We start from the raw sequence: 18,982 nt of genomic DNA on the forward strand, positions 1-18,982 counted from the left end.
CGACATGTACTCAATATAGTTATTCACAAGCTGGGCACCAATTAAAACAGAGCTTCAATAAAAGGCTAAATTAGGTTCTTGGTCCATATTTCCTTTTTATTTTTATGCCAGGCACTATGCTGGATGCCAGGTGCATGTGTTGAACATGGTAAATGTGGCCATACAAGGCTTGCAAATAACTGAAACACTGTTCACACTTAAGACAGTGATCTTCTGGGGATGCTACAAACCTGCTGTTGTCCTCTGCAGAGATGAATGAATAGCTAATCAGTTAGAGCTCATTCTCCCCAGAGCCTGCAATGCCCACCTGCTTAACAGTTCAGAGTGGACATTTTGGAGAAGTCTCCTTACCCTGGATGGTTGTCTACAGTAGTAAATTTGGCAAGTGAGTGAGGAAAACTTTAGTGGGAACTTCTAAGTAAATCAGTTTGAGCAACAGGATAAGAAGCCAGCAAAGTTTCTCTTTCTAGTGTCCATGCTAAAATCACTGAGGTCCTGCCAGACACTATGCTGCTGGTAGTTGTGATGCCATTGTAAAACAATCCATTTTACTGAAAAACTATTATTACAAGAATTGACGTTTGTTCTGTACACAAATGACCTGAAAAGAAATATAACTGATAGTTTTCAAAATAGTAAAATATAATGTGTGAAGTATGATTAAAATTATTTGTTTTTAAACTGAATCATATTTTCCTTGCTTATACATATATCCAAAAGAAATACAAAAGGAGTGATTAAAAAAAAAGAAAAGGAAAGCAGGGTTACCACAGAAAGCCAAGTCATTGGACTATTGCAAGGGAATAGTGCAGAAGAGAAATTTACTAATAAATGCATTTAACAAAAGAAGAACTAATATTACCAAAAACCCTACACGATACAAAGAGCATTAAGCAAAAAACGGACTAACAAGGCCTGCCTTCAAGGTATTTTGTGTATAGTGTGATCCCAGCACTTGGTAATACTTCTGTTTTAGAACTTCACAGATCATTGTTTGCATGACTAGCTCCACAACTAATTAAACCTAAGAACAGTGGGCTGCATTTGATTATTCTTTATATCCCTTGCACATCCTCACAGAATGTTTGCTGAAGGAATAAGAAGCAATCATTGAATGGATATGAAATAGATATTCTTCTGTGTAAGGTCATCAAGGAAGGTGTCACAAAGCAGGTGGGCACTGGGCATTTCCATAGGCAAAGATGGGAAAGTACACTCCAACAATAGTGAAAGGACAAACTCTGGATATACTGCAGGCCACGGTGTGGAGAGGACTATAGCCCAGACAGCAGAAGCCCTGAGAGCTGCAGAGAAGAGCTCTGTTTTATTCCACAGGCATCAAGGAGGCACTCAAGTGTTTTCAGTCACAGGAGTAGCAAAATCCCAGCACTCCTTTGGGAAGATTACTTGGGCAGCTGTGTGAAGGATAGATTAGGAGAGACATGAGGTGGGGAGATCAGTTGGGTTTCACTGCAATAACCCAGGTGAGATTCAATAAAGACTTGAACAACGGAAGTAGCAATATAAAAAAATGAGCAAAAAAAAAGAAAGAGCTAAGAAAAGAATTTAGGGAATATACAGGGAATAATGGAGGATATAAACATCATAGTGATGGAAGTAAACACTGAGGAGTAAAGAGAATGGGGCCTTCTGAAGAGATGATATTCATAAGGAGCCTGGAATCGCCTACTCTTTTCAGTTAGGCAAAGATTGGCTTTTTCTCAGCTATAGTATTTAGAAACAACAACAACACCTTTACTTTGGTCTGGTCGTGTAGCTCGGTTGGTTTAGAGAATCACCCCGATACATGGAGGTTGCGGACATATACAAGAATCAACGAATGAATGCATAAGTGGAACAACAAATCAATGCTCCTATTTCTCTCTCTCTCGTCAATAAAATAAAAAAATAAAAATAAACCTTTACTTTGGCCAACTAGATCCCACTGATAAAGAAATCAGGACTTAGGAAAGATATATGTTCTAATTAAAAGGGAGGGCTTTGTTGGGAGCAGTTTAGTGCTGTCAGCCCAGGGAGCCAGGACTCAGCAGAAAAGGTGCAGTGCAGTCCTTTCTGTCCCAATGGTAATTCACAACACAGACATTGCCATACATCAAACAACCCAACTTGTCTAATTTAATTTAAAACACTGATGTGTTAATAACCCAAAATAGGTTTTGCTGAAAAGTAAATACGGTGAATAAGGTGTCCTCTTCCACTGGCCATGCCATCAAGATTCCTAGCCTACAAAGTTCTAACACTACAATTCCAAAAAAACAAAATTCCTTTTTTCCCAGAGAACACTGCCCTAAAGTATACAAATTTTTTCTATGAGTTAATGCAATAGAAATGTGGTTGTCACACCAGAAACCATAGAACTAGAAAAGGAATAATTAGCATATTATTATTTTTCAAAATTAAATCTTAGAGGGCTATTCCTTAGACTGTCCAACTCCTAAGTATCTGCTATGCCACACCATTAAGGACAAACTTCATGAACAAGATCAGCTCAGAAAAACCAAACATGGTGCAAAATCCATGATGACTACAAAGCTATGTGAACATCTCAGCAGAGCCCAGAGATGTCCTTGCTTAATTCCTCAATATGCAAGATACCATCAATGATAAAGGAAAAATCTGTTAGGAGTAAGGACATTCTTATTTTTTTCTCACTTTTATTTATAACCTAATAATAACAGCAGCATTGCTAATGCATTCTATTTATCGAAAAATATTTAAGAAAGCAAAACCTTTGTGTTTCACAGGTGGGGAAAAAAACATCACTTATCGAAAAAGGACAATACAAATAATTTAAATACAGATTAAGATGAAGTTATTAATCATATAGAAAATGTCCAACTTGTTTTTCAGACATAACATGAAAACCATTTAAAAAGTCACAAATTCAGCTGTACCTTCACCATAGAAATTATTGTTATAATGTTCTCCAGTGTAAAAACATTGCTTTATCAATTTCCCATTAAGTCATTCCCCAAGTATTAACAGATTGTCATCTCTCAACAGTTCTCAATAGAAGAATCTTATAACCCTGGCCAGGTGGCTCAGTTGGTTGGAGTGCCATCCCCTGCACCAAAAGGTTGTGGGTTCGATCTCCAGTCAGGGCATGGGTTGATTCCCCCATTGGAGTGTGTCCAGGAGACAACCAATTGATGTTTCGCTCCCTACCTCCCCCCTGCCCCTCTCTCTAAAATCAATAAATACATGCTCAAGAGGATTAAAAAAAGAGAAGAAGCAGCATCTGTAAACAAGTTGCTAGGTCTCTACACAAAAAAGATATTCCTGGAGTCACATTTCATACAGCCTAGTTACATAAATAAACATATTCTTAAAACATCAAAGATATAAGCCTATCTGTGCTATGTGTGCATCTTAAGAAGAAAGTCATTTATGTGAACCCCAGAAAAGAATTTATCTGCTGAGATGGACTCCTCACGGTCAGATGAGGGCCCAAATTTGATAAATAATAAAAACCTAGCAGCCATTTGCTGACAGGGGCTCCTCACATATACTGTGTACTAGGGAGAACCTCAGACTAAATTCTGGGTTCCCTGTACTATGCTCTGCTTGTTTACATAGTCTCAGTAAACCATTACAGGGAAACCCTGGTTTCCTCTTTTCACCAGTTGAGACCAGCCCCATCCAATCAGAACTGCAAAAGTTGGATATGTCATTTACATAAAACCTAGCTGAGAACCTGGGTGGGAACTTTTGCTATAAAAGAAGGCCTCCCCTTTGTCTCAGTGGAACACAATTTAGGCTGCAACCTGAGTCTGTGTCTCCCAGCCCGCAATTGCTTTTCTTTAAATCAAATAAATGCCTTTTATTCTTTACTAAAGTCTAAAATTAATTTTGGCTTACATATGTGATAAAACATAACCCTCCATAAATGAACAAAGGATCTCATGGCGCAGGCAGCAAAATCAGTCTGTAAGAATGGATATCAAGTTTTTTTCTTTCCTTCCTTTTTCTTTTCCTTCCTGCTTCCCTTCTTCCCCTCTTCTAGGTTTGTCTGTCCTATACACAATGAACTTTCTTAAAGCCAACCATATCAATGAATTTAAAAATAACAGCTCTCTTGCAGGAAGCGTCCTAAATGATCAAAATCAGACTGTTGGCTTAACCCTATTCCTCATAATGATTAACATTTACCAAACTAAATATTTCACATGTGTATCTCAAATAATTCTCAAAATAGTAATATCAATCAGGGGTATGACTATGTTCTACATCTTACAGAGAAAGTGAAAAGAGAGGTTAAATAACCTGCTCAAACTAACAAACATTGGTGCAAGAGCTAGAAGTCAGGAGTCTGACCCTGAGCCTGGCAGGCTGCTGTAGCACCACACTGCCCAACTCCTGGCTCTGGACCATACCCTGCCAACTCCAGGATCGCATCAACCACTATCTGCTGGCCTTACTGCCCTGTCAGTCTATATCCCCAATTATCCCATCAGCACTTCTGTTTCTATATCCATTCTGGTGTAGCTGAATTTCTAGTAATGAAACCAAGCCAAGGCCTAGTGGGGTGAAGGAAAGAAAATGGAAAATCGGTAGGTTCAGGGGGTTACAAATTTTTATACAATTCTTTTCCAGGCAAGGCAACAAGTTCAGACTCCACCATGACATCAAAGAATAAATCCTTCTCCTCACAGTAGTCAGGATTTTCTTCTTGAGGAAGACTTAAGACTGAAATGTAAAAAGCAAAACTTTCAATTTCTGGAAGAAAATACAGAAGGATACTTAAGAAATACAAACTATAAATTAGAAGACTGATATTCAAATGAAAATTTTTCTGAACTGAAAACACCATAAATGAGGAATTAAAAGATAAACCATAGACTAGACAACATCTGCCACTCTCATAACAATGAGCTGTGTCCAGACTCTGGTCGCCCTCTGCCACTAGAGGAGAGCGTCAAGTACCTAGCTCGCCACTATCTGTTATTTGGTATTGATGGGACTTTTAAATGTTTTGCTATACTGATGTGTGGGAAATGGTATCTTATTGTTGTGGCAAATTCACATTTCCCTGATTACTCCATGATTACTAGAGAAATTGAGTATCTTTTTATGTGACTATTAGACACATTTTGAAGTTTTTCATCTGAGAACTTCCTATTCACATTGTTTGCCCGGTTTCTTTCTGGGTTTGTTTGTGTTTTCCTTATCAACCTATAAGAGTTTCTACAGAAGTAATAGTTTAACAAAAATATATAAAATGTTAAATTTGCTACAAACACCATATGATTATAGCTTTTATAGAACTCAAAAAATCAAAACAAGTGAACAAAAACAATGAAGTTAAGATTTAAAGTATTAATTTAGTATGAAAATGGATACTATCCTAAAAGGAAATCATGAGTGTTTCATTTAATAATAGAAAGATTTATTTGCAAGTGTTAAATTTCTCTTTCTGGTAACTTCTGATTTTCAACCATCACATGCACCACCCTGAACAATGTGGTTCAGGCTTTAATTACAGATCAGTGCAGAACTTTATACACATACTGACAAAGTATACAAACTAACAATTCTCAAAAGAATAAACAGTCTCATTAATAAAAAACAAAAAACAAACTAAATAAAAAATTCCATTTTCTAGAAACTTAAGTGGCAGAGAATTTTTGAAAGATAACAGCCAATGCTGGTGATGAAATAGTGATGTTCACATGCTGTGCTGATGGGAATACAATTTGGTATATAACCTGAAGTACAGTGAAATGCAGCAATCTGCAGCAAAACCTTACACATGTTCAGAGAACCTGACCTAGGGATTTCACCTCAAAGGACTTGTTCAAAGGAAATAATCAGTCACAAGATTCCCCATTCCACCCAAGGATGTCTATCCCAGTATTATACCTAGATTTAGCATCATTCATTAAGTGTACAGGGCATTGGAAAGCTGGTTCCTAGACAGCTCCAGGCACTAACAGACCTACTTTTTTTTTAAAGAAACTGATTCTAAATGAGTAGAATGGAGCTCACCCCCTTCCCCTAATTTCCACTCCTAACTCAAGCCTAACCAGAGTATTGTATCAAAGGACCTAAAGCTTCAGGTAGGAGTACATACTCAATCAGCTTCATCAAAGTTCCTGCTCACAGGTTTCTGCCAGTTACTAAAGAAAAGAGTCCTTTCACATTTATGAGAATTACAGTGGTGTGACATCAGTCTTGGACTGTTGGCTAATCATGATGCCAACCAAGTGAAAAGGGCCTATCCCAGAGATGGGGACTCTACACTGTCTGATCCTTGAAGCCCCACTTCACCTTGACTTACAACAAGAGTCAGTAAATCCCACTCAATTAAATTTTCTCACTAAGCAATCAAAGTGCCCTAATATGTTAATTTTCCATTAAGTAAAATGTAATTAAATTTTTAGACTACCTCACAAGGCATTTATTCTTTCTCTCTGAGCTGAAACTCTTCTAGAAAATCTAACATAATTATAGCAAACTTTCTGCTAACAGAGCAGATGAACCCAAACATTTAACACAAAATCTGCTCATTCCATTATTTCAAACAAGCCTATTTTTATACCTGAAATAAGAGTGCTCACGCTACGAGGAAACCTAAAACATAACCCTTATCTAACCAGTTATTCCATTCTCAGTCACTGTGTCATTTCTATAAAAAGGTGGAGCTCTCTCTGGAAGTTATACAACAAAGCACCCATATTACATACAGAGGACTCAGGGTAAAGATGGAAACCTAAGTAAACAAGGTTTGTCTCCTTGTACAATCACAACAAAATTACAACTAAAATACAGACCAGCCATCAACAGAACTGTCAGGAATCGAGGTGAATGGAAGTCTGACAACTATGGAATTAAAGAGGCCATATCTGACTTCTGGCCAAGATGGAGGCCTAGACTGACACACTCCATCTCCCTCCACAACTAAGAAGGAATACAACTACCACAAAACCAGAAATAACCAGAAGTTCCAGAAAATAAAGCTACATTGAAGTCCAATGTACGAAGTTAAACAAGTGGTGCTCGTCTGGATGAGTAGGAGGGGCACAGCCGGGGCAGAGAGGTCAAGTTGTGCTGGTGGCAGCAGCGGCGACAGTGGCAGGATGGCAGTAAACACAGACACCCATATTTAAGGGGAGGTGAGAAGCGCCTGGGGAGCACCCCCAGCAGCAGACCAGACCCATCAGCTTGAGATTCCAATGCCGGGGAAGGCAGACCCCCCATTGCCTCAAACTGTGAGGGCCAGACAGTGTGGGGACAGAGGAGGCTCCCGGTCATTCAGCAAAGAGTGAACAGCAGGAATCCATCTTGGACCCCAGCTCCCACACAAAGCACCACAGTGTGTTGAGAACAGTCACCCGGTAGTGACGAGTGTACAGGAATCCGCCCCCCTATAGCATAGGAGGTGTGAGAGCCCTGCCCAGGAAGCAAAGGTAAACAAAAAACTGTCAGGATGGCACAGATCATGATAGATATCCCAGTGACTCAGCTGACCAGACAGCAAATATCTAATCTAATGGCTCAGCAGATAGGAAATCTTTCTGAGGCAGAATTCAGAGCACTGGTTATAAAAAAGCTTACAGACCTAGCAGCGGATCTGAAACAAGACAGGGAAGGAATGAAGGCTAGTCCTGCTGAAATGAACAAAAACACATACAAAACTAGTGGTGAGGAAAAGAAAACCAGGGATCAAATCAACAAATCGGAACATAGAGAAGGAACAAACAGTCACCAGTGCAGAAAGAGGAAATGAAAAGTGAGGAAAATGAGAAGAGGCTCAGGAACCTATGGGACAGCTATAAGTGGGCCAACATCCAAATCATACGGTTGTCAGAGGTGAAGAAGAAGAAATAGAAATTGAAAAATTATGTGAAAATATAATGAAGCAGAACTTCCCTAACTTGGGGAAGGAAATAAGACTTCCAGGTCCAGGAAGCACAGAGAGTTCCAAAATACTGGACCCAGGGAGAACCACACCAAGACACATTAGAATCAAAATGTCAAAAATTAAGGATAAAGAGAGAATCTTAAAAGCAACAAGAGAGAAGAAGAGAATTACATACAAAGGGGTCCCAATAAGACTATCAGCTGATTTCTCAAAAGAAACTCTGCAGGCAAGAAGGGACTGGCAAGAAAGAGTCAAAAGTAATGAAAAGCAAAAACCTACAACCATGATTACTCTATCCAGCAAAGCTGTCATTCAGAACAGAAGGGCAGAGAAAGTGCTTCCAGGACAAAGTAAAACTGAAGGAGTTCATCAGATCCAAACCACTGTTATATGAAATGTTAAAGGGACTTGTTTAGGAGAAAGAGGATCAAAACTATGAACATTAAAATGAAAACTGTATCACAACAACCAACAACAGAAACTAGGGAATCAAAACAAAGGCAAACTAAGTAGGCAACGAGAGTGGGAAAAGAATCATAGGTATGGGGAACATTATGGGGGGAGGTCAGCGGGGAGGGGGAAGAGGGGAAAGGGAGGGAGATGGTATAGGAATTAAGAAGCATAGGGGGGAGTGGAGTAGACAGAAAGATGTTGAGAACTATATGCACAACCAATGTGCATGGACTAAGTGTGGGGGACAATAAAGAGAGGGGGGTCACTGGGTGGAGGGGAACAAAGGGAAAAGAAATTGGGACAACTGTAACAGCATAATCAATAAAGTGTATTTTTTAAAAAAGGACTTTCTTAGCAGGAAACTAAAGACAAAAAGTATAAAGGAAAGATGAATAATAAAACATCATAATCAGAAATAGAAATCAAATAGCAACCTAGTAAAATAGTAACACAAATGGCAAGTTAATATCCTCAATTTATAAAAATATTTTATAACTTGTTAAGAGAAAACAAATGTACCCCCAATGAAAAATGGTCAAAACCTCAAAATAAGCAGTTCAGAAAAGCAGTGACAAATAGCCAAAATAAAATGTGATGATAAAAATGACTTATTATGTTCTACATTAGATCAACAAAACTAAAAAATAAACAATGCCAACTGCTGGAATGGATGTGGGTATCTCCTGTTCCCTGGTGAGAGCACAAAGTGCACAGACTTTCAAGATGGTCATTTGGTGATAAGTCTCAGAAGCTTCTTTTCAAGTGACTGAACTTTAACTGACAAAACCATCAGAGAAGATTTAGTACAAGGATGTTCATCCCAGTCTTGTTCTCAAAAAGAGAAAATTATAAAGACTTAAATGGGAGGTAGCTGGTTAAATAAAATTGGATATCCAAAAACTTAACAATAGAATTACTATATGACTCAGCAATTCCACTCCGAGGTATATACAACAAATCACTGAAAACAGGTGTTCGAACAAATAGGCATACACCCATGTACACAGCAGCATATTCACAATGGCCAAAGGTGGAAACAGCCCAAAGGTCTATCAATAGATGAATGGATAAACAAGAGTAGTCCATCCAGGCAGTGGGATTATATTCAGCCACGAGATGAAAGGAAGCATGGACACTCTCTACAATGTGGATGAACCTTGAAGACATGATGCTCAGTGAGAGAAGCCAGACACAAAAGGCCACACAGCCCTGGCTGGGTAGCTCAGTTGGTTGGGACGGTGTCCCAATACCCCAAGGTTGTAGGTTCTGTCCCCAGTCAGGATACATACAAGAATCAACCAATGAATGCATAAGTAAGTGGGACAACAAACCAATGTTTCTCTCACTCTTTTCCGTTCTCCTCATTCTAAAATCAATTAATAAAAAACATTTTTTAAAGGCCAAAAAAAAAAAAGAAGAAGAAAAAGAAGCCATATCTATTCAAACTGGTAGGATGGGCAGAGACGCAGAACAGGATGGTCCCACATCTACGTGCGGTAGATAAAAATTCAGGAAGGATATCTCAAGAGTAAAGAGTTCCAGACCCATACCAGGCTCCAAGCCAGGGTTCCAGTGCCAGGAAAATATGTCTCCACAATTTCTGGGTGCAAAAACCAGCAGGGATTGGGTTGGTGAAAGGAACTTCTGGATTCCCAAGCAATTCCTCTTTAAAAACCCACACACAGACTTACACTCATTTACTCTGAGGTCCAGCACCAGGGTAGCAGCTTGAAAGGCACCAGCAGCTTACAAGGAGAAACTGAAGTGTTTGACATTAAGGCAAGAGAACTGGGAGACAGGGGAATAGGCAGAAGCCATTGTCCCTTTTGTGAGCCCTACCAACACAGAGCCACAGAGCTGGTAGGCTAGAGCCATATCTGAAACTCCACCATCTGGCTAACAAGTTTGCCCCACCCCGGATTCTCAGAGACTCCTTCCCACCCAAATTACTGACTGACCCAAGCTGCTTTTTCATATGAATGGCTGGTCTTAGATCATGCTTCACATCTTCCTAAAACCTCTCAAACAAGCAACACCTAGCCTCAGTGAGCCCTCAGCCCCTATACCTCTTGCTAAGTGGCCCCAGGCCCAGCACTAGCAGCAGCTAGACTAGGTTCACAGCTTGGCTTTGCCTGGGAATCTCCAAGCCCAGCACAAGTAGCAACCGTCTCAGATTGCTTTATAGCTCAGGCAGGGTGGCACAAGGCAATGCAGAGGCTGGGGCTGACCTTGGCCAGCACCAACCAGGAAACCCCAGAGCCTACGTTCCGAGTGGACAGCTACAGACCACACTGAAGCACCTCCCTGTCTCCACACCGGTAATCCTCCACAGAGGGTGAAGGTTGGTGGTCTGTGGTCACGGCCAGTCCTTGCAGCTGACTAGCCTAGGCAAATCCCTTGCATTGACCTGCCAACAGCAATCAAGTCTCAACTATAAGAGGAGGGTGTACTCAGCCCACACGGAGGGCACACCTCAAGTACCGAACTTGGGTGATAGTAGAGGCTGTGCCACTGGGTCCTAGAGGACACCTACTACATTAGGCCATGCTACCAAGATAAGGAATTATAGCAGCTCTACCTAATACATAGAAACAAACACAGGAAGGTTCCCAAAATGAGGAGACAAAGAAACATGGCACAACTAAAAGAACAGGTCAGAGCTCCAGAAAAAGAACTAAACAAAATGGAGATAAATATCTATCAGATGCAGAGTTCAAAATGCTGGCTATAAGGATGATCAAGGAACTCAGTAAGGACTCAACAGCATAGAAAAGATCCAGACAGAAACAAAGCGTACCATAACTGAAATGAAAAACAATTTACATGGAAACCACAGTAGAGTGGTTGAAGCTGAGAATCAGATCAATGATTTGGAACATAAGGAAGCAAAAACAACCAATCATAACAACAAGAAAAAAAAAAGGATCCAAAAAAGAGGGGATAGTGTAAGCAGCCTCGGGAACAACTTCAAGCGTTGCAACATTAGCAACATAAGGGTGCGAGAAGGAGAAGAAAAAGAGCAAGAAACTGGAAATCTATTTGAATAAAATAACGAAAGAAAACTTCCCTGATTTGGTGTAGTAAATAGACATACAAGTGGAGGAAGCACAGAGACCCAAAGAAGATAGATGCAGAGGCCTGCTTCAAGACACATCATAATTAAAATGCTAAAGGTTAAAGATGATGAGAGAATCTTAAAAGCAGCAAGAGAAAAACAGTTAGTTACCTATGGGCGAGTTCCCATAAGTCTGTCAGCTGATTTCTCAAGAGAAACTTTGAAGGCAAGAAGCGGCTGGCAAGAAGTATTCAAAGTCATGAAAAGCAGAGACCTACAATGAACATTGCTCTACCCAGCAAAGGTATCATTTAGAATTGAAGAGCAGATAAAGAGCTTCCCAGACAGGAAAAAACTAAAAGGAGTGCATCAGCAGCAAACCCTTATTATATGAAATGTTAAAGAGACTTATTTAAGAAAAAGATCAAAATTATGAACAATAAAATGGCAATACATACATATCAACAATTGAATATAAAAAACAAACTTAGCAAACCAGAAGAACAGAGACAAAACCATTGATACAAAAAGTATTCTGACGGTTGCCAGATGGAAGGAATGGTTAAGGGATTAAGAAGTACAAATAGGTAGTTACAGAATAGCCATGAGGATGTAAAGTCTAGTATAGGAAATGGAGAAGCCAAAGGACTTATACACATGACCCATGGACAGGAACAAAGGTGAGGGGATTGCCTGAGGAACTTGGGGGTTCTGGATGGAGGGGGGCAAAGGGGGAGTAATTGTGACAACTCTAATAGCATGATAAAAAAAACATAATTAAAAAATAATATTGATAGTATTGGTAAAATTCTTTCACCTCTCATATAATCTAAACTTCTAAACTTTTGGTAATTTCTCCAACTATAGTTCATTGATCAGAAACAAGGAAAATATTTAAAAATTTAAAAAGACAGACTTTTTAATTTTGATTCATGATTTAAAGAAAGGCCAAGAAGCCAGTTACTGAATAATCTATATTCTACTCTGTACAGTGTCACTTATAATGTCAAACACCCTAAGAATACCCAATAGTTTAATGTTACATACATTAAAATAACCTAACTATTTGACGTATAAACATCACTTCTGGGAACACATTATTGGTTATTTTTACCTGTAGTTTGTCTCTTTAAGTATTATTTTAACAGATTTATTGTGATGTCGGCGGCGGCGGCAGCCGTCCGTCTTGAGAGACGATGGTGTAGCTTCTTAAGAGTCTATCTGCACCGCCGAGAATGGCTGTGCAGTCCGACTCGGGAGTGACACGGTATCTGTCTCCTCCCGTGTTGAATTGACATAATAAACTGCAGATATTTAAAGTGTAAATTTAAGTTTTAATATACAGGCGCCCTTGTAAAACTGTCACATTCCAATCAGCCCTGAAAATTTCATGCCACTTTATAATCCTTCCATATTATCCTTTGCCCACCTCCAGACAACCACTGATCAGTCTTCTGCCACTATACATTAGGCTACATTTTCTAGAATTGTATAGATTTCAACCATACAATATACCGTCTTTTCGGTCTGGCTTCTGTCACTTAATATAATAGATCCATCCATGTTACAGTATGCATCAAAAGTTAATTCTTTTTTATTGATGAGTAGAATGCCATGGTATGGATATACCACATTTGGCTTACTCATTGACCTGTAGGTGAGCATATAGGTTGTTTCCACTTAGGGACTATAATAAATAATACTGATATGAACATCCATGGAGAAGTCTTTGTATGAGTATATGCTTTCACTTCGTAAGGGTGGGATGGCTAGATTGTATGGTAGGTGTATATTTAATATTTTTTAAAAAAAGGTTAAACTGTTTTCCAAAGTGGTTATATCATTTTACATTTCCACCAGTAGTATATGAGAGGTCCACATTGTTACATCCTCGCCAATACTTGATATGGTCAGTCTTTTTAAAAATCATCTGGGGACTTACAGCCAAGATAGAGGCATAGGGTAGACATACTGCATCTCCCTCCACAACTAAGAAGAAATACAACTACCTCAAAACTGAGGACAAGCAGAAGTTCTAAGAAATTAAGCTACATGGAAGTCCAACAAAGATATAAAGAAGAAATCCTCATCCAGACAGGTAGGAGGGGCGGAGCCAGGGAAGAGGGTACATGGTGTGGAGGTGGCGGCAACAGTGCCTGTGGCCAACTGGTGGAAAGTGCAGCCACAAATTTTAAAAAGTAGAAAGGGACACCTGGGGAGTGCACCAGACCTTGCAGTTCACAATTGCAATGGCAGGAAAAATAAAGCCTCATTGCTTCTGACTGTGCAAACCAGTGGGACTTGGGTCAGAGGAAGAAACTGCCGGTCTCTCAGCAGAGTCCACTTGTTTAGAGGGCTCCCACAGTCCTAGAGTGTCCGCAGACACACCTACTCTGGGAACGATGGCCAGGGCAATAGCTAGAGAGGCATCAGTGCCATATGGAAGCGGGAGAAGTGCCAGTAAAAGGGGTGAATGCTGAGCAAGCAACATTCTTCCTTCTCAAACCCCTCCCTCACATACAGCACCACAACATAATAAAACAGGTCGCCCAGTACTGATGAATACCTAAGGCTCCACCCCTTACAATGTAACAGGTGTGACAGCTCTACCTAAGACACACAGGCGACACAGGAAGCTGTCAAGTTGAGGAGAGAAAGAAGTATGGCCCAAAAGGGCAAGCATATCAAGGTTCTAGTGGGAGAACTAAGCAATGAGGAGATAGCCAAAATAGCAGACACAGAGTTCAAAACACCAGTGATAATGATGCTCACAGACTTGATGGAAATAACTGAGTACAGCAAATGCATAAGGGAAGAAGTGAAGGCTATTCTAAGTGAAATAAAGAAAAATCCACACAAAACCAAAGACGAAGGGAAGGAAGTCTGGGTTCCAATCAATGATTTGGAACATTAGGAAGAAACAAACAGTAAACCAGTACAGAATGAAGAAAGAAGAATTGAAAAAAATGAAGAGAGGCTTAGGAACTTCTGGGACATTTTAAATGTGCCAACATCTGAATCATAGGGGTGCCAGAAGGAGAAAAGGAAGAGCAAGAAATTGAAAACTTAGTTGGAAAAATAATGAAGAAAAACTTCCCTAATGTAGTGAAGGAAATAGTTATAAAAGTCTAGTATGCACAAAGAGTCTCAAACAAGTTAGACCCAAAAAGGACCACAACAAAACACATCATAATTAAAATGCCAAAGGTTAAAAATAAAGACAGAATCTTAACAGCAGCAAGAGAAGAAGAGAGTTACCTACAAAGGGGTTCCTATAAAATTTCTCAAAAGAAACTTTGAAGGCAAGAAGAGACTGGCAAGAAGTATACAAAGTGATGAAAAGCAAGGACCTACAATCATTTACAGTGCCTCCCAGACAAGGTAAAGCTAAAGGAGTTCATTATCACCAAGCCATTATTATAAGAAATTTTAAAGGGACTTATTTAAGAAAAAGAGGATCAAAACTATGAACATTAAAATGACAACAAACTCACAATTATCAACAACAGAACCTAAAAAAATAAAAACAAAAACGAACTAAGCAAACAACCAGAATAGGACCAGAATCATAGGTATGGAGATCATCTGGATGGTTATCAACTGGGAGGGGAAAGGGGGAGAAATGGGGAAATTGTGCAGGGTTTAAGAAGCATAATTGGTAGGTACAAAATAGACAGGGGGAAGTTAAGATTAATATAGGAAAGGGTGAAGCCAAAGAACTTATATGCACAACCCAGGGGCATGAACTACAGGAGTTGGGATTGCTGGAGGGAAGGGGAATACTGGGCAGAGGGGAGCAAAAGGGAAAAAATTGGGACAACTCTAACAGCATAATCAATAAAATATACTTAAAGAAAAATCATCTGGGAAACCTTTTTGAAATAGATTCCTCAATGCTCCCACCCTCTGCCAAACAAAATGCTATTGATCAGTGAGGACTTTGGACAATTGCTTCGTGACTTCTACTACTGGAATCAAAACGGTAAATGCCATGAATGGATGAAGAAATAAATAATGTTATGCAAATAAAAGGTATTATTATTTTATCTAATTTTATTTTGCTTAAGTTATTTTCAACTAGACCTGAAAACTAAAACCATGGGTGTTTACTCATTCATTTTCCCCCATAATACAGGGTACTTATTTCATTCTCTCTGTTTCTAATGAAGAAAAAAAAAGTTATTGATTAAATATGGAAATCATTACCTTCAAAGAAAATTAGCAAATTCAAGTGATAGCATGGTTTTTAGAATTGAAAGAATCCCTTTTAAGAGGAGTAATACAGAACCTCACAAAGCAACTAAAGCATCAGAGACAGGAAAATAAAATAATAAAGGAAAAAACTCATCAGAGATGAGAAGCTGAAGATTAAGGTTCCTTTCAAAAGATAATGACAATCTAAAACTGGCCATCTGAAAGTCAGATATTTAATATGGTAATGGTCATGAAGAAGTCAGGGCTTCATGTAACACCTTTCCACAGCACACTATCAAATTCTTGAGTAAGGTAAACAAATAAACAAAATAGCACCAAGCCACCTTCCTCTCCTGCTTAAAAAAAATAAAAGAGTGCAAAGCTAAAGAGGACTTTGTTTTCAAAGATGTCATATAGGCAGGTCTAAAAAAGAACGAAGAAAGGTGTAGGCAAATTTAATGATGATATCATAAATTACAAAAAGGATATAAAACAAACTTGACATAAAATTGACATCAGAGAAGCTATAACTGAAGGTATATATTGAGTAGACACAAGGACTGACTGAACAAATAAATGAGAGAACAAATACATGAATAAACTACAGTATTTTGTTTTCTTTTGGCAATGGAACCAGCAGTGTATGCCCCATGAACCTTAGCAATCAAAACACTGTAATTGCTATACAATATTTTAAAAAAGCAGAGTATCACAGAATCACTGAACTGGAGCAGGAAATCAAAGAGATCACACAGGCAAGTTCTTTTTAAAGGTGAGGAGATATGAGTAACACCACAAAAGAGAGCTTTACGCCGCACCAGCTCCAACGTCCAGGAGTAGAAGAGTGAAGGCCAAAAGTATTTTCCTCTTGCCTAAAAGGGATGTTAAAGCAAAATAAGAACCCACAATTTTCCTGATGTATCAGTGCAATTCGAGCACATAATTTCCTTTCTGGACTACTCTGAAGATTGTCATCATTGACTCATTTCACTTTTTTTTCTTTTAAGCAAAAAAAAAGCAATCCTTTTCCTTTCATATATAATATGTCAACTTCACAAACTTCTGTCTCCTTCTTAAAACTACACCAATACCTTACGATGGAACTTTCAACAAGTGCTGATGCTTTCTTCAAAAAGTATTATCTGCCCCCCAAAATGATCACCTTTTCACCCCAAATGTTCACATTCATACAGCCATGGATGATGCCCTTGATACTCTGAATGTACATTTTAAACACCAAAGTCAAGGTTCAAATTCAACATTTCCTTCCTCCTTAATAATTTCAAATCACAATTAAAAAATTAAAAAGCCCAAATCTTCGCTTTCAATTAATATAATTCACATAAATATCAGCTTTCTATGTTTGGAGAAGAGAAAGTGAACCAGCAAGGTGATCAAATGATTTTCAATTACATTTGGCAACTGGATGAGATGGCAATGACAGGCACATACGTACAAATGACACCAGTGACCAAATGAGGGGGTTTACATTTAAGGATTTCACACACCCTGAGTATAAAATTAGCAACACTGTTCACTAATAAAGGATTTTTCTTTTAATAACATTTCACCTAAAGTCTACAGCAATAAAATTTAAAAAGAACACACAGAAGTATTTTAAATGCTCCACTTATATCCAAATGGATGACTATAATTAACTAAAGAATTGCAATTAAATAGATTTATAAAAGTAGATTTTTAAATGGAATTTATATACAAAAAATAACTAGTCAAAATATATAATATATACATAAGAACCTCTTTCTAAGTCACCTTAAAAAAATTCAATCACACATAGTATATATCTATATATATATATATATATATATATATATATGTTCTTAGCACTCTGATTTAATTGATAAAGATCCTTCCTTTATGCTATTAAAACAAATTGCTAATATTCTAAAGCACAAATTTTTACATGATAATTAGCTCACACATTATTTTATACTATATACTTACTACATCAAACTTCTGAGTGATGTTCCCCTGGACGTCAAGTAAATAAACCTTGCCATAATGTGTGCCCAGTGCCAAAAACTGTAAGAAGAAGAGATGAGTCAGTTTACTTATGCACCATTAACACACAATTACCAATAAAACCATTTAAGTGAAGACTCTTAATGCATAAGTGATCTGTAATGACTTAGAAGACATGCAATCCTTGGAGCTGGTCTACTTCCAGCTTCAGGGAAATAATAGAACAGGGCCTATTTCATCGTGATAGTGCAAGCCAGCTGTCAGAATGACTCATGATGACCTCATCTACTGATAACTACTAGTCGTATGTGGTTTCTACACAATGGACTAAGGCAGCAAATTAAAATGAAGCCATGAAAGCATGATCAACCTAAGGCTGAAATCAACGAAGTTATATTTTTAGAAAGAAAAATCTATCTCCTATCAAGAAATGAAAAAACTCAGATGTACTTATACAATCAGCATTAGAATGCCCCTATAAAAGTTAGTGTATAATACTGATTGTAAATGTTTACATTCTAATGCAAAAAAATCCCTTCCTGTCACAAAATAACTGTTGAGCTACATATTCAATTTATGGTATGAAACTAGTGCAGTACTCCCATGGTTCCTTTAATTCTCTGAACTAACCTAAACAAACCAGAAGAAATTTTAGGACTACATGAAATATGACGTGAGATATTTCTTCCTTTTTATTTCTTTTTGTATTACTCAAATAGTTTCAAATTCTCTGTATTTCACTGCATGTGAGCATGCTTCATTACAACCTATAATGAAATGCTCAAATTTACAGGCACTATTAAGCATTTCAGTTAAGCAGCACAATTTTTAAAGAATAACCTTATAGAAAGTCAAGACTTAAAAAGATTTATCAAAATGGAATTGCTTAAAATTAAATTTCAGTTCAGGCACTTAAAATATAAAGCTACATTAAAAAGGAGTCACATAAAGGGAAAGAAGGGGTTCATTAGAAATTCAATCCTAGAAATGCCTTTCACTCCTGCAAGGTTGCCGTTTTTCAAGAAGAAAAAAGTCCCCTGGGTAAAAAATCAATACTGGTTAATAAAACATCAGGTGTGCAGACATAACTAGGTATGACGATTCCGCTGCACATCCCTGCCTGAATGCACCAGGTGCCATGCCGATTATTCATCCAGGCCAGACAGCAAGCCTGGTGAAAACAGTATGCCTGGGCCCTGGAAAGGAAAGGGGCAAGAGGTAATTCTGGGGGAGGAATTAGTTTGAATATTTAAACCAAACCAGAATGTTTTCACCAAAGCAAAATAACATTCTAATCAGAAATAGAGGACTCAGATGGTTGTAATTTTTTCTCTACAGTGACATCGACAATATTTGAATTAAAAAACCACTTAATACTAACTAAAAACAAACAGTACTTCACCTTAATACTAACT

At 38.3% G+C, this 18,982-nt stretch overlaps 1 protein-coding gene across 2 annotated transcripts in view; it reads right to left on the minus strand.

The window, feature by feature from the left end:
- VPS41 (VPS41 subunit of HOPS complex) overlaps window positions 1–18,982 on the minus strand; it is a 233,952-nt gene that overhangs the window by 150,526 nt on the left and 64,444 nt on the right. For both annotated transcript variants that reach the window (XM_090287373.1, XM_090287372.1), the window contains exon 4: window positions 17,550–17,627. In XM_090287373.1, coding sequence (XP_090143499.1) covers window positions 17,550–17,627 — 78 coding nt within the window. The remainder of the gene's footprint in view (window positions 1–17,549; window positions 17,628–18,982) is intronic.

Source organism: Furipterus horrens, unplaced genomic scaffold (assembly GCF_987537825.1).
Source record: "Furipterus horrens unplaced genomic scaffold, mFurHor1.1.pri manual_scaffold_9, whole genome shotgun sequence".
NCBI lineage: Eukaryota > Metazoa > Chordata > Mammalia > Chiroptera > Furipteridae > Furipterus > Furipterus horrens.